Raw genomic sequence first — 26260 nt, 5'->3', positions numbered from 1 at the left:
TCCTGGAAGAGGGATCCCTCCTCAGTTGCTCTTCCTGAGCTTTCTACCGTTTTTTTCCCCCGTTAAAGGGTTTTTTTGGGGGAGTTTGTCCTTATCCGCTGCGAGGGTCCAAAGGACAGAGGGATGTCATATGCTGTAAAGCCCTGTGAGGCAAATTGTGATTTGTGATATTGGGCTTTATAAATAAAATTGATTGATTGATTGATTGATCGTCTATGGGGAAAAAGCTTTTCGGGGAGCAGGGGATTTTTCGCTGTAACACTGTGAGAGGCCACTGGTAAAAAATGGCTTCCAGGCTGAACAGTGTTCCTGGGGGTTTGCCTAGGAGCCGCAAATTTGTGTCCTGGTCAAAGTGACCATTATAAGGATGGATGATTACCAATTTTATTACAATTTCCCTTATGTCTCATGCAAATCACCTTCAACTTGACATTTGTATATGTATTACAGTTATATAAAGTTTTAAAACAGCTTTGGTTGTTTCAAACATTCATTACGTGACCACGCATTATCAATCCACTTGACGATCACAGGAGTTTTCCCTATGTGCATTTGTTTTCTGTCTGTTTCTCATTGTTTGAGTTGACTAAACAAGGTACCCTGAGGACTACCAAGTTTTGCTGCTGCAACTCATTGGTCTCTAAACATACCAAGGACAGATATTCATGTAAAAAAAAAAAGAATTTTGCATAATAGGTCACCTTCAATACACAACAGGTGATAAAATTCTGAACAATAATGTATTGTACAGTACTTACTTTCACTGTTGCTTCTCCTGAGCCCGTGGCAGTCACTTTCACATCCTGGTTTATATCATTGAGCTGTGGGAATTTTAATATGCGCACACACACACACACACACATACACACACACACACACACACACACACACACACACACACACACACACACACACACACACACACACACACACACAGAGCATGGGAAACGTACAGAAAACTTCAGCGATGATGATATCAGTGAGCCAGTACATGTTAGTTTGTACGTCTTCTCACTTTAGATGTTCTTGTGGCGTAGTGGTTGAGCCTGTTGAAGTTGAACTTTTCTGGCCTTGACCTGCCTGGCAACAAGATGTCCACATTCAGGTCATACTCTGGTTCTTTAGCATTGGCCCAGTACTCTGCTACAGCCTGGTACACGAGTATAGTAGCCTAGAGAGAGAGAAAAAAAATGAGGAAGAGAAAACACGACTTTGGAAGAAATAAGTTCTAAGTTAACATAAGGTATCAAGACGGAGAGAAGGGTCTGTGTTACCTGAGTTGAACCGTAGCCTCCGTACACCATCTGCTGACCAGTGAACCATCTCACAACTGGTCCGGCATCTTCAAAAAGCTTTAATAACAGAAGCCGAGTAAACGGTTCAATTTTTCTGTGGTTGACTTAACTTCATTAACTTTAGCGGAAATAGAGAGAAGTCCTGATTCTGTTATCTATCTATCTATCTATCTATCTATGATCCATTCTGTTAAGTATATGAGCAAAAACTGAAAAAAAACCTGACATTTTGAGTCAGTGGCATTACAGAGCGACACATTTCACTGACTTTTGTTTCCAAAACCTCGACTTTTTTACTGAGGTAGCATGGATGAAAACTCTGACTCCCCATGAAACACACACAAGTGGGACATGCTCACCTTGGCCTTGACCAGAGCGAGAAGAGCGTAAGCTGTGGCCTCCAGTGTGTAATCGTGCCCCTTAGTTACTGGCCAGTGGGACAACTCTGAGGAAGACACACACACACACACACAAACACAAACTTTTGATCATATGTTCAGTTTTCCAAATTTTAACTAATTTTTCTATCCTTGTAGGTCATTTGATCTATGAACTTGAAAGCCTGACTGAAAGAAGGATTGTTTAGGCCAATATGGATATCAATATTTGACAGATTAAAGAAAATCATATATTTGGTTTTTAACACTTAACACAAGTAAGCATATCTGATAAAGATCGCTTAAAAGTAGTGATTCAATTTTTTTTTACCAGTAGTATAGGTATATCAACCATATGTGTCAGCTGGGCTCTAATAAACATTATATACTAATTATTTGTGGATGTATAATTTTGAATATGAGTTTAAGTATACTACTGTGTGATGACACCTGGGGATATAAACTTGTAGAGGATTTCACGGTTCAGTTTGTTTTCATTAGCCAGGGCATATGACGTCATGGCAACGGCATATGAGTAGCTGAGCTGGGGCAGACGCCTTTCCAGATAGGCCACTGCTTTGTTTATACTGCCTGGCAGACTCTGGACAGAGACAAACATGAAGGAAGTTAGTTAAAATGAGTGGAGAGCAGTCAGATAATAGTAATCCATGTATTTCAATTATTATTATTATTATTATTACACCTGTTCAAGAATGTTGTGATTTGATCCTGGAACAATAGTTAAGACCTAATAATAATAATAATAATAATAATGATAATAATAATAATGATAAAGGACTTTTAAAAACAGAGCAAAATGACATTATCCTTATTCTTAATGTTAGTGAACATATTTTAGCCTGTTGGAAAGCTTGTTAGCATAGCCAACCTAGTTAGCAGGCTAAAGTGGGATTCATACTTGTGTGACCCTACGCCTTAGCCTACACATGTGGCCTACGCCGTTGTGAGCATTTATAATTCTGTGGTGGTGTGTCTGTGTCACTCTGCAGTTACACCTCCAAAACACTAGTCAGCGGCGGAGGTTTCTGTGTATGGGGTGCTGTTTGTAAAGTGTCTCACACTGAAATCAACAGCAACATTTTACCACATTTAGCTTCAAACAACATTTAAAAAAGTGGTGTGAATTTTTTAAAGTCACTTTTTACCACATCTACAGCAATATTTGAAATATGTTTAATATAATGCCACAGTTAAATCTAAATATTAAATATTAAACCTAAATGATGAATTTAAATCTAAATGTTAAATCTAAATCTAAATGTTTAATCTAAATCTAAATGTTAAATCTAATTTAAGTTAAGTTTAAGTTTAAGTTTAAGTTCATTTACTTTATTAATCCCCCTGAGGGGAAATTCAATGTTTTCACTCTTGCTTGTCAATTACACACAGGTCCGAAAGACACACACATGCACAAACAGGACCTATACACGCACAAAGTGGAGAGATGTCAGAGTGAGGGGGCTGCCCTTGATGAGGCGCCCCGAGCGGTTGGGGGGTTCGGTGCCTTGCTCAAGGGCACCTCGGCAGTGCCCAGGAGGTGAACTGTGAAATCTACATGTTAAATCTAAATCTAAATGTCAAATGTTAAATCTAAATGTTAAATCTAAATCTAAATGTTAACTCTAAATGTTAAATGTTAAATCTACATGTGCTTGGTGAAACTTAATATTTAGCAAATGCACGCTGCCTGTCAGCAGAAGTACCAAAATAAAAGCCCAGATGGTCAGACTGTTTTTCTAGCATCAATTAACAAATTAAAACCAAACTAACTGGAGAAAATGAACACTTGAGCATACATCAGCGTGATAAGAACTACCTAAAATGACAGAAACCATGTTTGGGGAAATTTTATTTGACATGTACTTTGAGTCTTTAGTGTCCCATCTGCTAACACTGAAGTTGCGGAATTTATGGGTACACTCCACTGTCGGTCACTTTCTCCATGCTCTCCTTGCTTGCCAACATGCCAACATGTCTGGCGATTTAGCTGAAAACATTGGAAGGGCCACTTTGGTCACAATTCAGAATTTCAGCATTGCATCATTGGCGACAGCGACAGTGTCCACCAAAGAGCCACCACAGCACTCAGAAAGTTTGTTTTCTAACTCTCGCTGCATATGTTCCTCATGTTAGCATGTAATGTTATGATGTTCAGTGGTCAAAAACGAAACAAATGTGCTAGTTAGCTAGTTTCATATAGCTTTCAATCTGCTACAATATTTGAAAGCAGAGATGTAGACTGTGGAAGATTGGTCTGTTTCTATAATATAACCTTTATTTAGCATAATTTTAAAAAACAAAAAAGGCAGCAGTGAGACCACTTATATTTTGACTGACTGTGTCATCACTGGATTTAATGCTTCGGTACAAATCTAACACCACAGGCTGCCCAGCAGATAACCTGGCTTTTGTCTACCTCTCTCTGAATAAAGGACCCATTTTAAAGAATTATTAAGAATTTCAAAAAGTAATCCTGCCTCTCTTTTAGTGTAAACTGCATTATGTGCTATACCAGTATGAAAAGAAAAAACAGAGAAAACAACAAGGGTAAAGTACTCACACTGACAGTGGCTGCACATTGTGCACGTGACTCTTGCATGGCAATGAGGCAGAAGGCCGTCATGGAGACATCCGAATCTCTGCCTCCCACATCACCCTACACACACACACACACACACACACACACACACACAAACATGTTTTTATTCATATAAAATAATAGTTAATGACATGTTATTGTTTTTATCTTGATTAACTATTTTTCTGACACCAAATGAAGAATTGAGATAAATTGAATAGTTGCACGCACACGCATAGCGTGACTGTACACTTCTCCAATCTCTCTAAATGAGCCGTCAGGTTGCTGGGCATTGAGAATCAGAAACTTGATGGCTTCACAGATATGTTCCCTTTGCACCGCCACCAGATTGTTGGCCATGGCAAACACCTTGGCAACATATGCTGTCAACCTTTGAGAGGAGAGGAGAGGAGAGGAGAGGAGAGGAGAGGAAAAGGTGTTAGTTTAGTTTTATGTATGTGCGAGTCAGAATCTAAGTTAAAGGAGGATCTGCAAACATTTTGAGGTCAAGGATGTTCAAATGCCTCACCAGGTGCTACCTTTGGAACGAGTAAACACACCAAAAGACCCATCAGTTTTACGGTAGGCCAGCTCATTCAGGTAGCCTGTACACAAACAAAAATACACAACCTTTTTAGTGACTGCATTCAACTCCCTACTGATTCTTATTGACTAGAAATCAGTTGGAGGAGTCCTGTTACATTTTTTTCTGTGATTATAGCATCTTTCAAATTAATCTGCTGGCAGGTTTTTGTCTGTAACAATTCTGGTGAAAACATCTGTAGTTTATGAGTCTATGTGTTTGCCCAGACCAGTAATTCTCTGTGGCCCAAGCTTGTTTCTGTAGGCAGGGGTAGTGCGCATTACTGTCTACCACACTGTCTTTTTTGATACCACTTTGGTCAAGTCAGACAATTCAAAACCCCACACAGAGGGGCCTGAAGATTTTTGGTATTTGTGCTAACAAATATGTCTGTGTGTGAGCTTACCGGTCTTTATGTGTTGGAGGGCTTCAGCACGTTTCTGAAAGCCCACAGCTTCCCACTGGTTGGTTTTGTCCAAATATGTGGCTGCAATGACCGGAAGGGTCATGCTGGCAATGTTCTGCTCTCCACAGCCTGAGGGCAAGATGATCAGACTACCCATAGAGTTTCCATTAATGGCGTGCTCCACCAGTGCTGAAACTTGTTCTCTCCCTGCCGAACACACACAAACAGAGAAAAAACCATGTCATAAAGCATCAGGAGGAAACAACTAAAAACTAGAATTACCAACTCATTGATATAGACCCCTTGAGTGTTGGTAAATAGTGATCAGGTGACTCAATAAGCGCGCGCAACAGGGCAGCAGTAAACATGGCAGAGCTGGGGAGATATGTGAAGTCGCTCAATCCTAAGGATCGGGAATGCTATTTAAACAAATTAATGTTGGCCAACGGCGAAAGACTTCCAGATCCATATTTGAGGGATCCAAAGGAATGGATGGACGATCCAACCAAATGGCCCACGATCCAGTGGCCAGATATTTATGCATATCTGACTGAAAAACCTAGCGTTTACACCAAAGAAAAGCTGTGTGCGTACAAGTCACTGGACGCATATGACTATGTTGTCTGTGTGTATCATGTACAGTGATCTGAATGAAGGATTTTGTGTCCTGAAAGCAGAAGTACTTCCTAGACAACGACAGGGACACAAAACCACCATGTACCAGGCATGGGTTGTTATAAACAAACCCAGGAACTTAGTCTTGACCGCGAATTGCTCATGCATGGCAGGGTAAGTAACGTTAGCTAGCTAGCTAACAATATCCAACTCTGAGCTTACTTGACTATGACTATTAGGTGGCTAACAATATCTAACTTGCATTTGTCATAAGTTACACAGCACCACTTATTATTTGAATAGCGTTAATTCTGAGAGCACAACATAAGCTACAACTTCAGTGTGTTAATAGCCAGTAAGTTACCTCTTATGCATTTGTTGGCAAGACTCGTTTTTGTTGTCATGTCATTTTGTTATCTGACATTGCAGGCTAGGGTCATGCAACAGCAGTGCTCTTTAAGATTGAGTTCTATGTTAGGATGGGGAGGACAGAGTAAAGTACATCAGGACCGTGCATGTGGAAGATGTCCAGGAGGGAGGTCGAGCCAGCTCCACTGAAACAAATCAGCTTCCACAAACCAAAAAGGCTAGATGGTCTTCTCCGGTTAGCATTCAAGGGTCTTTTGCCCTTTGGAATCCAGTGAAATTTAAGTTCTTTGCTTTTACTAGATCTGTTCTGGCATCCCACGACACAACAGGAAGACATGACAAAAAGTTAATGTTAATAAATTATATAAAGAAAAGATAATAAATCCGCTGCTCTCATACATGGGACTCGAGACTGGGGGCGCATCCTGTTTGTGAGAGGCGATGACGTAGGTCTCGAAAGCATCTGTATGTCTCCACAAACCAGTCTAGTAGCAGTTGTTGTTAAAATCAATGTCTATCCAGACTCATATGTTGCCATGACAGTAGACAATGCTTCAAATATGGATGTTGCTGCATAGACGCTACGTTGTCTAAAACATGGATGCTTCACACACATTTTCAACCCAATAGTAGAAAAGATCTGTACTATCATCACAGTTTCAAGATGGACAACCAAGTTTAGTATTCAGTATTTGACCAAACGTCTCCCCTTCTATGCCTGAGTTATGGTTTTGAATAATGGCCAGAAGAGTGTTTTTGCAAAACATTATGATGTAACAGTGAAGTTGACCTTCTAACTTTTGGATATAAAATATCATCACTTTTTTTTATCCTATTTGGTATTTGTGTCTATGAATCCTTGAGTTATGGCCAAAAACATGTTTTGTGAGGTCATTTACCTTTGACCACCAAAATCTAATCAGTTCATCATTGAGTCCAAGTGGAAGTTTGCGCCAAATTCCAAGGAATTCCCTTAAGGCCTTCTTGAGATATCACACTGATGAAAATGGGATGCACAGACAGACGAACAGACAGACCGATGGATGAACGGATAACCCAAAAACATAACTGTTGCTGGCGCAGAGGCATAAGGTCCCCAACATTTCCCATTATCATTTCCCACTTGGGTCAATACCAGTTTCCACCAGTGCAGAGTTCAGTGTACAAACACAGTATCACGTAACATGACCAAATGTATCTCACCTGTCACAGAGATCTGTGTGCTGGTAGGTGTGTTTGGAGCCAAATCTTTCTTAGGAATTCCACTGTTGAGAGTTTCTTCTTGTTTACCACCTAAAAAGAGAAACAGTGGCCAAGTTTGGCGCTCAGTTAGCAGGTGATACAATGTTACTTAATTACTATATTATGGTGTTATTTTATGGGTAAACTCACCTACACCTTTATTAGTGGGGTCTAGAGTTATAATCTGAGGATGTTTAACCAGTACGCCTTCAGGCTGGAAAAACAACAGTTAGAATAAACATTAGAAATCACAGAGTTATCTTCTTCTGCTAGTGTGTAACAAAATACAGTTTAACTTGAAAAGCCTGATATGGTTAACATTAACAAGCTTAGCCCCAAAAGATGTCTGTTTGTAACACAGGGGATTGCTGTTTGTTTCCTGTCTCCAGTCAACAGTCAATGTTCTTTTCAACACATGCCAACAATAACCTAACAGCCTAAAAACACATGGTTATTACTGTAACCATGACAACAAAGCTACTTTAACCATAAGTACCTCTTTTAACCCAAACCACATTTCCCTAAACTTTCACTAAGTACTTACTTCTACCTAAATTTATAACTTAAATTTATAACCTAAAAGTGTTGTCATTCTGCCTAAAGCTAACCAAAGCATACTGTTGTGACTTGTAATGATTTTGGATAGCTTAGACAAATGATGTCAGTGGCTTAATGGACAGTCATGCATTTTTTCATTGAATAGGACTTGATTCCACACTCTAGCAAGTGGCTGCTTATTAGGGCTGCACAATAAATGGAAAATTTACCTTCATCGTAATATCAACATGCTTGATTAAATTATTGCAAAAAATGTTTTGAACTGCGATAAATAGTATATTTAGCCAACATGTGCCATGCATTCATACACTGCAAATGGTGCTGAATTGGTGGCGTTGGGTGACTTTAGGCCTACTAATTCTGAAAGTATATCTCTTGTCACAGAAACCACTGAGAGTGAAACTTGTGTTTTGGTGAGGTGTCATTGTTTTTGTTCTGTGCTCTGCACAGATCTGACCTGTCCACCCAGCCACCTGCCCTCATCCCCAGCTCTCTAAAGCTCGTTGTGCTGTTGTTTTCTGGTAAAGGTGGTTGGATGGTGTTGTTTATTAAATAGCAATGATGTGAAGGTGATGAAGAAGACTCCAGATGACACCGTCTTGCTTGCATAAAGAAAAGGTTTATTACAAGAAATACAGCATCTATCAAGCATCTAGAATGCTTGGAGAGGTTCTCGGCCAATGTGAACTGCTTTGAAAAACAGCTCCAAATACCCTGCTTTATATAGACCTGGTGGTGTTTGTGAAATGTGAGACAAAGCACAACAGACAACAGAAAGACATTCTTGTTGGATTTCTCCAACCCTACACCTACGCTATAAATATCTTCTTTGACCCTGACCATATATGTTTCTGACCCTGGGCCCCTTACTGGTCATCTGTTCCAAACCTTCAGAGCAAATGATAATACACTACAATGGCACGGAGGTCCCAGTGGACCACCTGTATACAATAACATTGTATTTAAGTCTTACATCACAATGTCTGCTGTGACAACAGATTCTGCATTCACTCATGTCAGTGATGATGGTGCCTTACCCTTCAGGGGACGTGCCATGTTTTTTTCCCCCTGATAATGCTACATTGTGATAATGTGATTGTGCTACTGGTCGATATTGTATTGATTCATGTCGATGATGACCCAGTGATGTTTTACTGTCCAAGGGATGCACTGTGCTGAAAAAATATTTTCACCGTCCATCATTTTCTTGCAGTACATATTTTGCAAATTTATTTCTTTTTTATGTTTTTCCTGTTTTGTTCAGTCTCAATAAGTGACAAGGAAACTCTTCTCAGAATGAAAGAGAATCAGCAGATTTCTCAAAATGTTGGACAATTGAATTTATACAGTAAATTATTTAATGGATTATCCATAGATATTCTTTTTCTATGGGATTATCAAAAATCACAATGATTTATCACATCTGATCTACCTTCTACTGGCTAGATGATTTTGGTGCTCAAAATGTAACATTTGTATGATATTTGTACATATGTATAGAATATAAAGGTTCCCCTCATGGTGACTACGGCCCTGTCAGCATGCATAATTAGGCTACAGTTGTCTGTGTGTGCAAAGGTGAAGTGGCTGGTTTTGTCATACAAAGTTTGATGGAGTTTCAACTGGACAATATGGAGATATTTGCATCTTGAAAGCCGGACTACAAATGTGGATAGACAGGGAGAAACACACGCAAACCTAAGACGTGGTAAGATACGATATTCCTCACTATATGAAGTGACTGACAACAAGATCTGTGTAATGGATTGTAAAGAAATTCGTCAGGTCTTTATTTTGTAGACACTTGATCTGTATTTATAGCGTGATGGGATGACAGCACAATGATGTGTGTGGTATCACTGGAAAGCTCTAGTCCTGCGCTTTCATGTGATATGCGTGGCATTTCTGTGCGAGCCTGCATTCGCGAGTAATCCATCCAAGAGTAATGTGTGTGCAGAGCTGTATGAAAGCTCTGTTATACATCATTTTAGTGTAACTTAATTTTTTTTTTTTCGCTGTGAAAACATTGGACTACCGACAAGCGCTTGGCCTTGTCGGAAAGCTACAATTCCGTTGTTTCACGTGATATGCGTGGCTTCTCGCTATGACGCACGGTCGCGGAGAAAATAAATAGAGAAGAACAGGTGTTAATTTGGACGCACTATGCGTCGTTCGGGCCCATAGGGTTAAACATTAGAACATTAAAACTGTATACTTCAATATTTGATTATTTATCGTCATATTGTCATTGCAGTATTCAACATTGCATATCTCATGTTTTCCTGATATTGTGCAGCCCTACTGCATTTGACATCCCAGCTGAGAATCCATCCAAACTGGTTGCAACTGCCTGAAAGTGGCTTCATATACACTCCAACCACAATGACCAGAGATGAAATGAAAAGTTGAAACTTTCTTTAACTGAAGTTTGAACATTTAAGAGAACATTTCTAATATGGAATAAAGAAGCTCTAAACCCTCGGACATGGATGCTGTTTCTCTTACCACCACCCGTAGCATCTTCATGATTCCATCATTGAGCGACGAATCTTTAACGGCTGCTTTGACCTCAACGGGGTAGTGTCCATCTTTCATGGGAATAATGATGTAGGGTACAGATCGTGTAGTTTGGGGCCCAATGTTGACTTCCTGACGATACTTTCCACGTTTAGAAGCTGAACTGCACACGTGCTCCTTCTCAATCAGATCCACACGCACCTTGAAAACAAAACAAAGATGGAGACAAAGACTGAGGTATGTGTTGTTGATTAAAGCTGAAGCTCCCTTCCCACACTGAGTGGATAATGAGGATCATAATCATTAGTTTCATTTTAGGTCATCTAACCAACAGTGTAGTTCAGTCAGGACCACTTTAGTCAAAAAACAAAACAAACAATAAAACAAAAACAACTTTATTTCCATTTGCAGTATTATATTTGACGGTATGTTCTGGGGCCTCTCTGCCTTTCCTTGGGCCCACACAGAAAGCCTGAGGCAGAGAGAGCACACCTCCGTGCCCTTCCATGCGCCTACATGGAAAAGCTAAGGCAGAGAGAGCAGCAGCAAAGACCCCCCGGGAAGAGAACAGAGCAGCATCAGTGACAAACAGAAATGACTCTGATAAGTCAGACAAAGCATAAAAAGGAGGAGCTGGGGTGGAGGCAGGTTGCAAAGTGGCTTGCAGAGGAAGCAGCAACAGCAGGCAGGCCAGAGCAGTTTAAATAGGGCGCCCTGAATAAGATTCACCAATTGGTTGCATAGAAAGGAATGATCTATCAGCTGACTCATCAGTTGATAGGGCTGCTTGAAATCAGCTAAAGTAGCAGGGATGTGAGCTGAGCCTGACAACGTGTCCTGCCTGAACTAACGCTATGCTCAGTTTTTTGTTTCAACATTTAGAGGGACACATATGAAACTGGGAAGGTTGGGGGTCCTCCCCCTGAAAGTATTGAGCATCAGAAACTTAATTTCCTCCAATGTGGTGAATTTTTATGCACTAATTTGTATATTTTCTCTATCAATTAAATGTGGTTGCAAGGAAGAAGTGTAATGCTTTATACAATTTCTCATTGGTTCTGGCATAAAACATCAGAGTAATACAGACTTACGGTGATAGGATCTGGGCTGTAGTTGTGGAGGATTGCCTTTACTTCTAGCTGCTCTCCACGGACAGCAGAGTACGGCAGCCTGAGATCGATGAAGAATTCCTTGCGGACAATTACCTCTAAGGGCTCAGCGACACAGATTCCTTTAAGATAAAAGAGATAAAAATCAAAACAATTGATGAAACAGAAAGAGATGCAGGGAAAGATGTAAGGGATGGGAGAGTTTTAAGGTTAGAGACACAACTAATGGCCAAAATACATGGGGCACAGACGCAAAGCAAAGCATCACATAGGCGGTAGTTGGCAGGGCTCAGACTACCGTAGTTTTAAAATCCTAAACAAATTTTGAAATCGGTTCACTTCATGCACTTCAAAAACAGATGTCCTTCTCTGTAATCTCAAATAGGCACACACTATAAGATTTGAAAATAATGGTGCATCACACATGGATTCATCACCCTCCTTAAATCGTACCATCTCTATGGGGTCTAATCGCCAAAGACTATTTCCATTTTTCATTTGCATGTGCACATGTTAATGAATATTCATTTTACTATAAAAGAAACATGTCTCTCTTGATTAAAATATAACAGTCTGCGAGCAGTTAGGGAGGTTTAAGACCGGGTCTGTAAACCTCTCACATTGCCAGATAATCTGGGCTGACACTGGTACTGACCCAAGTTCTAGACCAGATTTTTCCTCTGATTGTCAAAAGGGTGGAATAGGGGATGATCTCACCCAAAACTGAATCCTCACCTTGAGTTCTTGACAGACTAATGCCAATGAACTGCCAGGTTGTGATTGAGTCTTGCAAAGGAATATTTTTCGACCATGATGTGGTGTCACTGAAACAATGAAAAGTGTTACTGTTTAAGAGGTACAGGGTAGCTTTGAATCCTCGTAATGTCATTAATTTAGTCAACAGTGTATTTTCTTTGTTCATATTTCAGTTGACTCACCAGTTAGGTTTTTCCTGAGGACAAGCCGGCAGCATGATATCTGACCACAGCCAACTTTCAGGAAACTTTGTGCGAGACACAATTTCATTGCTGTCCATGTAACTGTCATCTTCCTCACCTAAAGTGTCATTAAAAATGTTAGTATTTTCCATTGGGAGGCAGCTGTTGTTTTCTAACTACCAGTATAACCATGATGATAACCACATAGGGCTTCAACCCATCCCTCGTCCCGTCTCTTACTGCGAGCAAGCAGGAGGGTATCCTCCTTCCTCTCAGCTCGCTGGCTTTCCATCTCCTTGCAGCACTGTATGAAGGCTGCAACACAGGCTGCACCATCACTGATGTACTCTGAGCGTCTCTCACAGGAGTATGAGAGGGGGGTTTCCCTCATGCCATCCACACAACAGTCATGTTCCAGTTGGTCTTCATATTGACTTGCTGGAAAGAAAGGGTACAGATAGATAAAGGTAAGAAGAAATGAAATACAATTTGTAAATATACAAATCTGTATATCATATTTCTTAGTCAAGTCAGTTTTATTTAGATAGCCCAAAATCACAATCTGTAAAACATGTAACACACACTATCCTTAGGCCCCCTAGTGGCAAAAATAATTGGAGGCTTGTATTACTGTCTTTAAGAGCTTGTGACGTGCTTATTTTTCAAGTCAGTGCAAAGGTAGTGATATCTTGTGAAACTAGACAACGTAAGGCATCCATTGGTACCAACCATGTCGGCATAACTTGTCGGGATAATGCTCCAAACTTAGCCTAGATTTGAGCGCGGGAACAACTGGCATGGCAATTTTTTTAAGGGGTCCCTTAAACTCTCACCTCAAAATATCTAAATGAAAATGGTTTCCATGGGTACACCCAGGTCTTTCCTAAACTTGAGAATTCTTGTTCCCAGTAAATGTTTTGTTCCTTACAGTCAATGTACTCCTTTAAATTAGCTTTATATTTGTCTTTTTAATTGTTTTGGAACTTAAAACGTTAACAGTGAGAGTATTAGTCATCAGAGGATTAGTATTATTAAATGTAAAATAAGAAACCAGAGTGTATCAGTATGCGATTCCTTAACTCTCCTTACTGACATTGTAAACACCTAATTCGGAATGAAAATGGCCAATGCGATTGAAAATTCAATACGATGTAAGGGGCTGGAATATTTCCATTTCTAATTCCGAATGGAAGAATTTCTCGCACTTGTATACTCTCATTCCTCTTTAAGTTCATTCCGGTCTTTCTGCGCATGCTCGTTTCCACGGCCACGGGCTGAGATAGAGCAGTCGGACTCGTTGCAATAACCGGTTTCCTGCCACAAACCTTGCGCGGACCAGAATAAAGGCGATTAAAACTGATTAAACTGATTTTTTATTTCATTCCGAATAAGAAGCCATCATGTAACCGCATAGTTTTCTAGCCTATATACTTAAATAAGCAACTTCCTGAAATTCAGTCATGGCTTTTGGTTTTTGTGTGCCACCCCAGGATTTTCAGTGGACCCATCCAGCCACCACTATGAATTTTTTGTGGGGGTGCCACTGAAAAGGAGGGATTTCTCTCTTCAATGTAGTAAAGTAGCAGTATGAAGGAATAGATTAACGCATTAAGTATAAGTAAAAAGTAAATAGAGTTACAACAATCATAGCGGAGAGCCTGATTTGTGGGAAGGAAGATGACTGAACATGAGGATACTAAGCCATACAGAGTTGTGATCCTTACCTAAGGTGGTCCTGACCTCCATTATAGTAGTGCTCCGTTTCTTTCTGCTCGTGGATGGACACTTCAATTCTGGCAATGAAACACTGATAAGATCTTTAACAGAACCCAACAAGGTTGGACCTAGACTTGAATTTTCAAGAAAAAAAAACCTATAGTGAGAGCAGTTGGATTAGTATCTTTAGCAACTAGTGCCCAGCAGTAGAGTCATCCGCTACCAGATAAAATAGAACATTAGCTTTGACACGGATGAGAGTATGACATTGTGATGCTGCGTCAGTCATAGATAAAGGTGCAAAGCATTGACATCAATGTCATGACTGGTAGCCACTGAGGGGGCATATCCCACAGTGAGACATCAAAACGAATGCTATGAAAGAGAACCCCAAACTTTTACACCCACCTCTCCTGGTTAGTGATGTTTCATTGATATAATATGAAAGCCTAAAGAGGGGTATGTTCAGGGTAGGGAAGAGAAAGTAGTAGGAAGTAGTGTCACCTTGTCTGTAGGGAGTCCCAGAAGCCGTGCTGGACTCAAACAACAGCCCAGCATCGTAAAACACACCCATACCGTCCTTCCCTCCACCTGGTGTGCAGCCTGTGTCATACTTCTCTACAATATCCCACACCTGAGCAAGATTCACACACATAAATACAACAAACAATACATATTATTACACTATGTAAGTTAAACAGTCATATTTAAAGACTCACATGACAGTTCTAGCATGAGACATATTTACTTATAGAATGTATTTGCTGCAGGACAAATGTATTGGATCTTGAAGCCAAAGTCCATCAAACTTGAAAGTTAACGTGTGCCATCCTTTATACATAACTTCTAAAATCAAACCCCTTTTAGATATTTTCAATGAAATATGAAATAAAAAAATGACCTTTTTCTGGGTGAGACGATGCTTTTTGTTTAGGACGAAGACTCCTTTGTCAACTGCCACCAGTCCAACTGTGGACCCTGGGTCTCCAGTGACCTTCAGACCAAACATCCTGCGAGGCTCATAGGACGGAGCAGCTCTCAGTGATTCCAGTTTCAGCTACATGTGAAGGTGAGATCAGTGGATGAGACATGCTGTTTTGAATTTGTTCAAGCAGTTACATACATAGAGGGGCAATTGGAGAGTGGAGAATTCTGTCAACGCACGTTCTATGATACGTAAATCTGCAAGAACAACCACTAGCCTGTATATGTCTGGATATATTCCCAAAGTAATAGATTTATGTCAAATGCGTGCTAATAACAACTTATTTCAATATTAGGTTTAGGAACAGGCTACCACAGAGGATTACTGATAAATGTGCATGTGCATCGTGATATGGAGTCATCATATGTCTATGTTGTTTAGTAAGTACTGGAGCACACCTATGATGCGCACACATATGCCTCTCACCTGTGGATCATTATCCCCTGTCACTATAAAGATACTCCTTGCTAGATTGTTCTTTGCCTCCATGCAAGATTTTCCATTGTTTGTTTCTAGACTGCTTCCTTGTAATCGACCCTGCCTGTCCCTGACTCTCCTGCTTTGTCTGCTCCCCAGTAAATCACTTTTCTGTTCTTGACTAGGAGCTCTGCCTCTGCCATCCTGGTTCCTGTTCGCCTGTTTCCTGCGGCTGTCTGGAAAGAACGTCACCCAGCTTTCCAAAGTGAGTTTACCGGTTCAGTCACCAGTGATCTTCTGTGCTGTGGAAAGTTTCGCTGTGTGGCTGCACACTCCGCCTTTCCACGCTTCATCACTGCTGACAAGCTCTCTTTTGTCCATGGCCAGCTTTACATCATAAAGACTTTCCTCAGTGAGTTCTCTTGGTTTTAGAATCCCAGCTCTTCTGACAATGCTCTGCGTGCCCCCTCTCGTTACTATTGCACATAACTGAACTGTCTGCTGTGTGTGTGCATCCAGCGGACGCCGGCTCCCTACCTGTGTGCTGCTTCAATGTTCCATGCGGAGAGCTGCAGACTGATTCTATTCCCCTAGGAGCTCTAAACCTGAACAGTAACTCTCTTTTGCTTTACCAGTCTCCATTACCTGTATTCACTGAAGTGGTGCATTAAAGCTCAGCATAAACTGCTCCACCTGTCCCTGGTATTGCTCTTGGGTCCAAAATCCACCTGTTACAATGTAGCCGTAATTCTTTTGGGGACAAGAGTTTGACTCATGATGCAGCCTGTTGTAAAGGATCAACACGCTGTATTTTTACAGCTGTGCTCCAGCATAATCTCTTAATCAGGGACCAGTAACACACTGCACTGTATCTACTGGTGCACTCTCACTAATTTCACTTTGTTTTGCAACCAGGCTGCCTCTTCATCTCTACCAGTTAACAGTGAGCTCGCTACAAATTGAGAAAAAATGATTTAATTCACTGTGCCACTAAAAGGCTACCAGAAGCAACAAGTAACTGTTAAGGTGGAATGTTTTCTTGCATGCAACTCTTTGCATAAGCTGACATCGTGAATCAGCCAACACACCTTAAATGTTAAAATGACAACGTTGCCCTAATCCCCTATCTCTGTATCTGCCTTGTAGTTTGGATCCCCTCTGAAGCTGTTTTCTCCTTGACCCATGCTAGAACCCTCCACCAAGTTTCATGAAAATCAGAAAATTTTCTTTTTCAAAATCCTGCTGACAAACGTACCAACAAACCAAATCTAAAACATAACCTTCTAGAAACATACATCTATCAGTTTGTCTGGCCATGTAATTTGTTAGACTTCGCTACATCAGTGTTTATGTCTCACCGAGCCCATGCAGGAGTCTGTCACATCCACCCAAACTGAGTCTGACACCACTTCATTGCTATTTGTATGATAGTAGGCAATGATGCGAAACGATGGCAGCATTTCTCTGGTAACAGTGACTGTCAGGGAAATCAATACTTGGCCGCTTGACTTGAAACGGCCATTTTTCACCAGCTGACCTCGGCTCAGGATCTGGGGACACAGATTTGAACATCAGTTCTTATCTGACATGAGTGTATACTACACAGGTCGTGGAATGCTACAAAAATAGTTGTTTTTTTAATCTGCACACATGGTGTTGAACATCTCTCACCAGGTATGTGATGTCACTGTTGAGATTTTCCTGTCTGTTGAGGATGAGGTTGACTTTCAGGTTTTCTCCTAATTTCAGCTCTGCGGTATCCACACCTGTAAATGTGACATGTTGCAATGAGTGATACAAACTGAAATTCTAGTGTATGGTACATACTTGCCTCTGCCACCACCATCACAGGCCATTTTAATATTTAAAGGAGCTATATGTAAGAAATCTAATGCAAATAGTCGTAAAATCCTCCTAATATGTCACAGAGACTAAGGAATAATGTTCATATAACATACTGATTTCACCGACAACAATAGTACAGCCAGAATATTCGCATTTTAAAAAAAAATTGACCGTCCGCAAATCATGTTTATGTTTTGAATTTGTGTTTTGGCCTGTTGCGCCACCCACCGCCGTCTACCAGTCACACAGTCAGTAGAGTCTCAGCATCAGTTACAGTTACGACTGAGCTACAACGGCTGACGGTGCGACTAAACCCAAACAACCCCGTTATGATTCCCAAAAACGCCAAGACAAAACTTGAGGCAAAGCGAGGGTCTATATAGGAGGTGCTTTTGAACGGTGGAGATGGTTGAAAGTGGAGAAGATTTTGAAATCGGATGTCGATGTGGCTACTCTTCTCCTCGACAGGTACGCTTTAGCCAAAGTTGGCTAACTAGCATTATAGCTAGACGGGGATGGACATTTCGAATACTTTCAACTGTTATTCATTTTCAATCATACATTGAAGCCCATGTGCAGGTTGGTCATCGACCCAACTGATTTTTTTGAGAAACAAATGTTAGCAGCACGGCAAGCAGCATTAGCAGTGTCCCGGTACATAGCATTAGCAGCCGGCTCCTCCTCAGCTGTATCCCGGCAGCAGCGTTAGCAGCAGAGAAGCCGGACTTGCTTGAATGGTCCGCTGGAAAACCGAAGATCACGGACGCGGCGACGTGGCCCCGCCACGGCAGCCGCCCGTGGGCAGACAAATCAGTCTACAGCGTGCCGCTGTCCAGCAACCTCAAATCTGTAGGGGGGCGGGGGGCGGACATGACACGCGGCAGTATTTTGAATTTGAGTGCAGTAACCGTTTTGGCCCCATTCTTACATATGGCGCCTTTAATCAATAGCAGTAATTATAATTGTCGATATCAACAACTGCTTTTAGACTGCTTACTGCCAAGCCATCATATCCATAATGTAATTTTGACAGCTAGTAAACATTTACTATTGATTTGTATTCAAACTCAATAAAAATATTTGTAATTCAGTACCAAGTCTACATACCAATGATGTAATTTTGACTAGTTGGACTTCTAATTTATGAGATCTACAACTCAGTGCTCAGTAGTGAAAATGATTATTCTTGATATCAACAAGTCATTTCTCACTAGTGAAACAGTCAATTGTCAAATTAAATTCTTACTATTCTTGTAGTTACCTGCAAATGTTCTTATATTATAAATATCATGAATGAAATGAGTGAAATTCAACTCTGAATTGTCAAAATTTTAATCATTGACATGTCAGCTTGGAATAGTAACTAGACAAAATGTAATTTGAGATACCTGGTATTGTATCTCAGATGTCTGGAAAATTGTTAAATACTTATATAATAATGTAATTGTGGAAATTATATTTGTACTAGTACCATATCTACACCGACAATTCATTTCATACCCAGTCAGAATTGAATATTAGATAGAGAATTTTGACTTGCATAAAATGTCATTGTAGATTTCTTTATGTATATATGTACATATCTAAAATGAATATGGTAATTTGGGCTACATTTCCCAAATAAATGTGGTAATTTAAAAGTCGCCCAATGGCTTTGTGGTACTTTAATGATATGACAGCCACATCTGAATTGGGAAGTTACATTTCAATAAGTCACAATCTCTTTTCAAGATGTGGAAATTCAATTGAAGATATCTGAAATTGTTAATCTTAGTAGTGAAAAAAGGAATTACTGATATCTATAATGACATTAAATTTATCTAAAGGTAAGTTTTGACCAGACAAAATGTGATCTGTAAATGTGAAAACACATTTGTAACATGTCAAAATTGTTATACAGATATCTTAAATTAGCATTTCGACATGTTGAAATGTCATCAACACCAGTGAAACCTAATTCGCTATACTAGTCAGCCCTGTTGGTTAATGTTAAAAGGGCCTGCCATACCATCACCAACTTTTTACCATCTGACTTTTCAGGGTGTTCCCTACCTATGTGGATGTAGTTGTTGCCTTTGGTGGTATATGGGAGAGCTACCATGGTGGCTGATGCTTGTCTTTCACGCAAAATTTCAGGATTGTTGGTCCTTGCCTGCAATTTAAGACAAACGCAGGTAAGCATACACACACAGTTTAATAAATAACAGATGAAAAGTCTAAAGTCTGTCCTATCCCACGTATGGAGGCCACTTAATGTGGCAATAAGACATTTTACTGACAAGAACTGACAAAGCCTTCCGTACAATAGCTTGACAATAACTCATACTACAACTCAACTAGAGTTGAGAAAGGTTTTTTTTTTTATCCGTTGTTACTGAAAGGTCCAGAGTGGCAGGTGTGGCAGTGAGGCTGCAGAACTGAAACTGAATCTTCTCACTTCTCCTGTAAAACAACATGGCGGACTCCCTGCAGGCCTGCTCTGTATGTAGTTATAAACAACTCATTCTAAGGAAATGAAAACAGGTGAGTATAAATTAATGAAACATGGTTATAATATTAAATACCACTTTTGCCAATAGATGCCCCTAAACCCTACACACTGGACCTTTAATATTCAATTTTTACAGAGCCCCTACATGGACATAGGGGACAAGAGTCACATTACAAACCAATCACAGTCGACAGATATCTTTCCCTTCTTCTGTAAACTTTCAGTCTAATTGATACAGAAAAGTTGATCATTTTAGTGCAGGGCTACCCAGAGCTTTACATGGGTCCTATGGACAACAGGCCTACACACTTATAAACAAGGCCTGGAAGAAAATCTGGCTTGTTAAGGTTGCTGCTGTTGCGCTCTTGAAAGCTGGCAAAGTACAGGCACAAGAGTAGTGCCCAGCACCCGACCTCTGGTTTTCCAGGCGGTTAAAGATGGCATGTGGGGACTCTGAATAAAAAACCGAGTAATGCAGTGCATAGACACTCAAAATATTTCTTAGGAGGGCACAAAAGGGGGGTTCAGTAGATTTTTGACCACCATGGGTCAGAAAAACATCAACATACATGGTCTCCATTTATTGTATCATTGGCTTATGAAGTTGATATGGCTAACATGTTGGGCAAAAATATCGTACAGCAGCACAGAACATTAACTTGCAGGTTTTGGTCACTTGACAAATGTAATGCCAATAATCATTTTTCTTTTAGCTCTGTTTTGGTACATGGTATGTTGTATGAACTCCAGTATGTCCACCATTCACATGATGTACAATAAATGTGTGAGCAACAGAACCAAAACAATGAGCTATGGAAACTAAAATCTTCATGGAGCTTCATAGTTGGATGATAGCTCTGCCATATTTCACAACTATAGAAGTTAATATTAAATTTGTTGATTAATGTAGGTTAAAGCTACCATTTACCAAATGGGCTGTAATGCAAAAATAAATAAATAAATAAAATTATAGACATACAGTGATAGTCAGTCTTGCGTTCCCTGCCACGGTATTGATGGTGAGCCTTGCCATGCCATTGTCTTCGGTCAGGCCCTCCACATTGCCTGGTTCGACCACCACTCCAACACCTTTTGCTGGAGTCCCATCAGGATTCACAACTTCAACCTGCCATCAGACACACACACAACTTAACGATCAAAAAAACAACAACAACTGCCTTCTGAAAACACGAGATTTAGGTCAAACTCATGTTACTAGATCCATTTTTCTGCAAACTGGACGAACTGTGCACTGAGTATTACGACTAACAACAGATGGTATTTAATAGACCAGATTGTTTTTGGTTGAATTTCTCCTTTCCTCTGCAATCTCACAATCCCTGCTTGTAAACAATCTGCCACATCAAAACATTACTCTAATCAATTACAGCAATAAAAAGAGCATTGAATAGCATGTGACTACTATATATTTGAGGCTACACTGCCCTCTTTGTTTCACAGAGTGCCTGTATTTCAGTAATGAAATGTGTTCTGTAAAGGATGTTTCATTATATTAGAAATATAGGCAAGCTTTTGTCAATTTGAGTAAGTAAGCACTTTACCACAGCATCGAAGGACATTCCTGGTTTGAAATATTTGGGTGTTTTCGTGAAGTGAATGGTGTACGGTGATCTGACGATCTGGATAGTTCTCAACTCTGCCTCCACCATTTCACTACCTGTTGAGTTAATGCAGAAACGAACACAAACCTTCATTCTTGCTCACATTCTTCTTTGGGAAATTAATAATGATAACAATAATAATAATTCTGAACAGGCACAAACACACAGTGGCCCAATCCCAATACCCCCCCTTGTCCACTACCCCTTAGCCCTTGGCCCTACCCGTAGCCATTGCCCACAACCCTTTGGCCCTCGAAATGAAGCAACGAGGGGTAGGGGTTGAAATCTTTCCCTAGGAATTGGGACACCACTCAGTACGTCACCGCGTTGGTTACGTTCACACATACGTAACCATTTTAAACAGGAAGCTGCAGGCCATCTACATTTCCAACCGGCATCTACAATGGAGTCTTCATCCTACTGATCGCGTTTGCATTATTCACCATGCTTTGTTTGATGAACGACAGACAACTTCTGCTAGCTAGATAGCTAGCTAACCAGCTAACATTACAAGGCAGCATAGTTATACTAGCTGGCGTGTTATTGTAATGTGAAAAATCCGACAATTTTGCAGAACAGGATAGATGACAGACGCCAGATAGTGCGAGCAAGCTAGCTAGCTAACAAGCAACCTGACAACGGTAACGTTAGCTATGTACGAACTTTTCTCCCCGTCTCTTGCTCGGTGGTAGCCATGGCGAAGTCTACCCCTCGCTGGCAAGTCAGCATCTGAAATCCCTTGCTCCGAAGGGCTAGTTTCATACCCACTACCCCTCGTTATGACCCCTACCCCTACACGCAAAAAGGAATTGGGACACCCCTACCCCTCGCGGGAACATGCAAATGTAGGGGTAGGGCCAAGGGGTAGGGCTAAGGGGGATATTGGGACTGGCCCAGTCTCTCTTTCTTACCGCTCTCCGTCAACACACTGACAGCTACAAATATGGATTTCCCGACCAGGTTGTCGATGTTTGGGAAGGTCTGTGTGATGTGCTCTTTCTTCAGTTTGACCTCTCCTTTACCTGCCTTGATCTAATGTGACATAATAAAGAAATGCGTCTTGAGATACAGAATAGTAGTACAGTGATACAGTCAGTGAACCATTGGAGGTATTTTACTGAATGTGTACATTTTTTGGTCAACCTGGCTTTATTCATCCTAAAAAAGCATCCTAAAAAAATAATATCTGTGAATAGAAAACTTAACAATTTAACTGAAATAACTGCAGATGTCAGAATATTAGGAAATCCAAGACATTTTTTATGTTTTAGAGTCTTACAGATTTTGTAGTACTGGTAAAGGCCGTTACACATAATGCCTAAAGACAGAATGACCAACTGAGAGTGACTGACAGAGACACAATAAAAGTGTAAGTATGTGCTCACCGGCACTCTCTGAAGAGAAGATGGGAAGCTTTTCTTTTGACCATCTTGCATAACCCCAAACACCACATAAGCCGTTCCTTCCACCTCTTCACCAAATAGGTATCTAAAACCACAAGAGAAAGACATGTTTAGGTCCACAATTAAAAGTGGGATGGCCAGAATGTAACAACAACACATGACTAACAGACTAAAAGTACAAGAGCCTCAACACAACCTCTGAACACCCTTTGTTTCCTCACCCAGTCAAACCAGAGGCCTGTACAACAAAGCAAGATTTGTAGTTAGAGAGATAACTTCACGGTTAACTCTGTGTTTTCAGTATCACAAAGCTGGTTTTCCTTTTTCACTAGAATAAATCAGTGTGGTAACGTATACAGCTAACCGTAAACCGTAAACAGCTGCTCTGGAGCAGGTTAACTTCAGAGTATCGGACCACATCTGACCAATCAGATCACTGAAGAAAAAAGTATCCAAGTAGCAAAAGTCCGGAGTCTCAGGTAAAAAGAGTAGTCTATATATTGTTTTAGTAGAATCATTTCATTTTTTCCAGGGCCCTATTTCTGTGGTTTTAAAACACAGTTTCTAACAAATGGAGAGATCGTTTATGACATTAAATACGTGATTTTTGCAGGATTTTCTGCAAGGTTTATTTTAGTCAGCAGTAATAGCGTTGCTATTTTTATGCTCTGATTTTATCACTATAGTTCAAAATAACATGAGACACCTGTGTGATGAGAACCAGGATAAAACAGATATTTTATTAGTAAAATAATCCACACACTGTTAATTGGCTCCCGTTATTGTAAATGCCACATTTGGGTCAGGCAGACCTCATCAGTGATTAAATATAGGCTACTTTTCCACCCGTTACTGCAGTAGCAGAGACAGTCTGGTGTGACTTTAAAGTGTTTTATGTGACATATTCCTCATCACCCAACTGAATAGCAAAAAATACTCTATACTAGTGTCACATAGAGCTTATCTGAATCAGATTTAAATGGCCAATGTTAGGGTTAATCAAGCCAGATAATGAAAAGATATCCTGGGTAAGTTGAACTGGCTTTGTAGTGCAGGCCTCTGGGCTACAAAACAAAAAACCTCACATACGTAGCTTTGATGTTGACGGTGAGCTCTCGGCTGTCAACGTAGAAGAAGGAGCTTACAGGCGTCAGAGTAACCTCAAAACTGGGCAGCACTGAAAAATGTAAAACATTGTAAATCCAATCCAGCACAATGATTACTGAATGTTGTAGGTTTATATGTGTTTGAATTAACAGTGCAGGTGTTGAGGGACTCACCGTATTCTCTGACCTCAAACTCTGCAGAATAGCTCTGCTGTGGATTGCTGTGGAACTTTGCCACCACCTTCCACAGTCCGGGACTACACAAACACACACACACACACACACACACACACACACACACACACACACACACACGAGAACACATTTTACAAAAAAACGTTCATCTTCACATAGAGACTGAAGGTAACACAGGCACCAGACTTCAGACTCTGAAGTTATTTATATCTTACACTAGTTGAGATTATACAAAAATAAGCTGCTAAAAAAAGCCCTTGGTGTTTTTACTGCCCTACAGAGAGCAGCACAACTACAGGAAAACTGAAGTTTAGGAATAAAACAACACAGGAATGAATGAATACATGTCTGGCATTTGTGACAGTTGGAAATTCAGCGGGTTATGATGGCTGCAACTGTGGATAGACCTCCTGCCTTAACATGCATTAAGAGGTGCAGCTCCACTATACCAATATGGTGTCCATGTTGTATAACAGCTAGGTATGTGCTATTAGTGCCACAGGGTGGTCTCAAAACCTGTCATGATGGCTTGGACTTCAGGGACATGTTTTGGCCTCTCCACAAAACCCTTTCTAAGTTTGCCCAATGCCTCACACACCTCCCAGAAGATGATACAGCAGTATTGGCTACAATACCAAGTAGCATTTACACAAATCTGTTTTCCAGTTCATATCTACTTATCCAGTCGTACTAAACTAAGAATTATTATTATGTTATCAGTCAGCAGGGCGACTTCTAGCTCATCTCGTAGAGTGTGTGCCCCCTGTTGACCTTTGCAGTGGCCTAGGTTTGATTCCATCCTGGGGCCCTTTGCTGCTTGTCATCCACTTATCCACCCTCTCTCTCTTCCATATTTCCTGTATGTCTCTGGCTGTCAATAAAGGCAAAAAAAAACAAAAAACTGTTGGCATGTAACGGTTCAACTGGTTCTTTGTACTGAGGATTCAGAACGTGTCCACCAAGCAGCAACCTCTTGGGCTACAAGATGAAGCCAACACACAAGCACTAAAACTGCTGTTTCTCAGATGGCCACTTGAGACTGGCTCCAAAAGCGAGTCAGTCCACATGGACACCCAGAATAAAATGTCCAACTTAACAGCAGAAATAGACACGGCCTAATACAAGAAACAGTTTTGGACCATAGCAACTGTGCGAGAGGTCATTTTTTTTATATAACTCACCCAAGGCTTAAAGTTACACATATTTAAGGGCGGTGTCACGCAGTCTATGAGTGAGATCCACCCCTCACTCTTCTACAGCTCCACCCTCTTTTCCACATATTGTCACTTCTGGCTCCAAAAACCAAGACAGTGGCAGCCAAATGTGAGGCTTCAAAACGGGAGTCTACAAACCAGTGGGTGATGCCACAGTAGCTATGTCTATGGTCTCCACACTTTATGTCGTTTATGTGATGTGGAAAACTTAAGCAACATGATAAATAATAAGATAAACTAGTTGAGCTTCTGTTCTCCTTTACTGAATAGGCCTATACAGTATATGTTCATACATTACAAATTTGATGTCAAAGAGGCTCTTGATGCAGCCAGTATGCATGGACACAAAACTACAAGTCTCCTTACATTTCACTTAGCGTTATATGGTTCCTAAATTCTTGTAAACTAGTCCATACCCATTGAGTGCACAGTTGCCCACGTAGTTTCATATGGTGTGTGTTTGGGATACAGGTCATAGGAAATTGCAGATTAAATAGTCAACTGAACCCATTAAGAAGAGCAATTTATTCAGACAGAGTTTTTGTGAATTTGATAGTACGACTGCTTTATTGAAAGTACATTAGTACCATTGCCATTAGTGGGATAGTTAGTGGGCTAAAACTGTACATTAGTAGTTGAGGTAGCACGTTGAAAGGCA

At 40.5% G+C, this 26260-nt stretch overlaps 1 protein-coding gene across 9 annotated transcripts in view; it reads right to left on the bottom strand.

Moving 5' to 3' along the window:
• Positions 1-26260, bottom strand: part of LOC126390983 (complement C3-like) — a 94705-nt gene that overhangs the window by 64165 nt on the left and 4280 nt on the right. For 6 of the 9 annotated variants that reach the window (XM_050045536.1, XM_050045529.1, XM_050045532.1 and 3 more), the window contains exons 6-33: positions 24368-24450; positions 24177-24264; positions 23070-23172; positions 22596-22716; positions 21625-21740; positions 21042-21188; positions 19624-19723; positions 17398-17492; positions 17085-17276; positions 15226-15381; positions 14829-14958; positions 14333-14401; positions 12849-13046; positions 12609-12726; positions 12406-12494; positions 11653-11792; positions 10550-10762; positions 7637-7700; positions 7448-7537; positions 5261-5467; positions 4801-4876; positions 4503-4662; positions 4254-4349; positions 2123-2273; positions 1655-1740; positions 1275-1352; positions 1016-1171; positions 759-821 (exon numbers count right to left, since the gene is read on the bottom strand). In XM_050045536.1, coding sequence (XP_049901493.1) covers positions 759-821; positions 1016-1171; positions 1275-1352; positions 1655-1740; positions 2123-2273; positions 4254-4349; positions 4503-4662; positions 4801-4876; positions 5261-5467; positions 7448-7537; positions 7637-7700; positions 10550-10762; positions 11653-11792; positions 12406-12494; positions 12609-12726; positions 12849-13046; positions 14333-14401; positions 14829-14958; positions 15226-15381; positions 17085-17276; positions 17398-17492; positions 19624-19723; positions 21042-21188; positions 21625-21740; positions 22596-22716; positions 23070-23172; positions 24177-24264; positions 24368-24450 — 3385 coding nt within the window. The remainder of the gene's footprint in view (positions 1-758; positions 822-1015; positions 1172-1274; positions 1353-1654; positions 1741-2122; positions 2274-4253; positions 4350-4502; positions 4663-4800; positions 4877-5260; positions 5468-7447; positions 7538-7636; positions 7701-10549; positions 10763-11652; positions 11793-12405; positions 12495-12608; positions 12727-12848; positions 13047-14332; positions 14402-14828; positions 14959-15225; positions 15382-17084; positions 17277-17397; positions 17493-19623; positions 19724-21041; positions 21189-21624; positions 21741-22595; positions 22717-23069; positions 23173-24176; positions 24265-24367; positions 24451-26260) is intronic. The other 3 variants (XM_050045535.1, XM_050045534.1, XM_050045533.1) reach the window with 3 other exon arrangements.

This window comes from Epinephelus moara, chromosome 5, assembly GCF_006386435.1.
Source record: "Epinephelus moara isolate mb chromosome 5, YSFRI_EMoa_1.0, whole genome shotgun sequence".
NCBI lineage: Eukaryota > Metazoa > Chordata > Actinopteri > Perciformes > Serranidae > Epinephelus > Epinephelus moara.
This window is presented reverse-complemented; position numbering and strand designations above follow the sequence as displayed.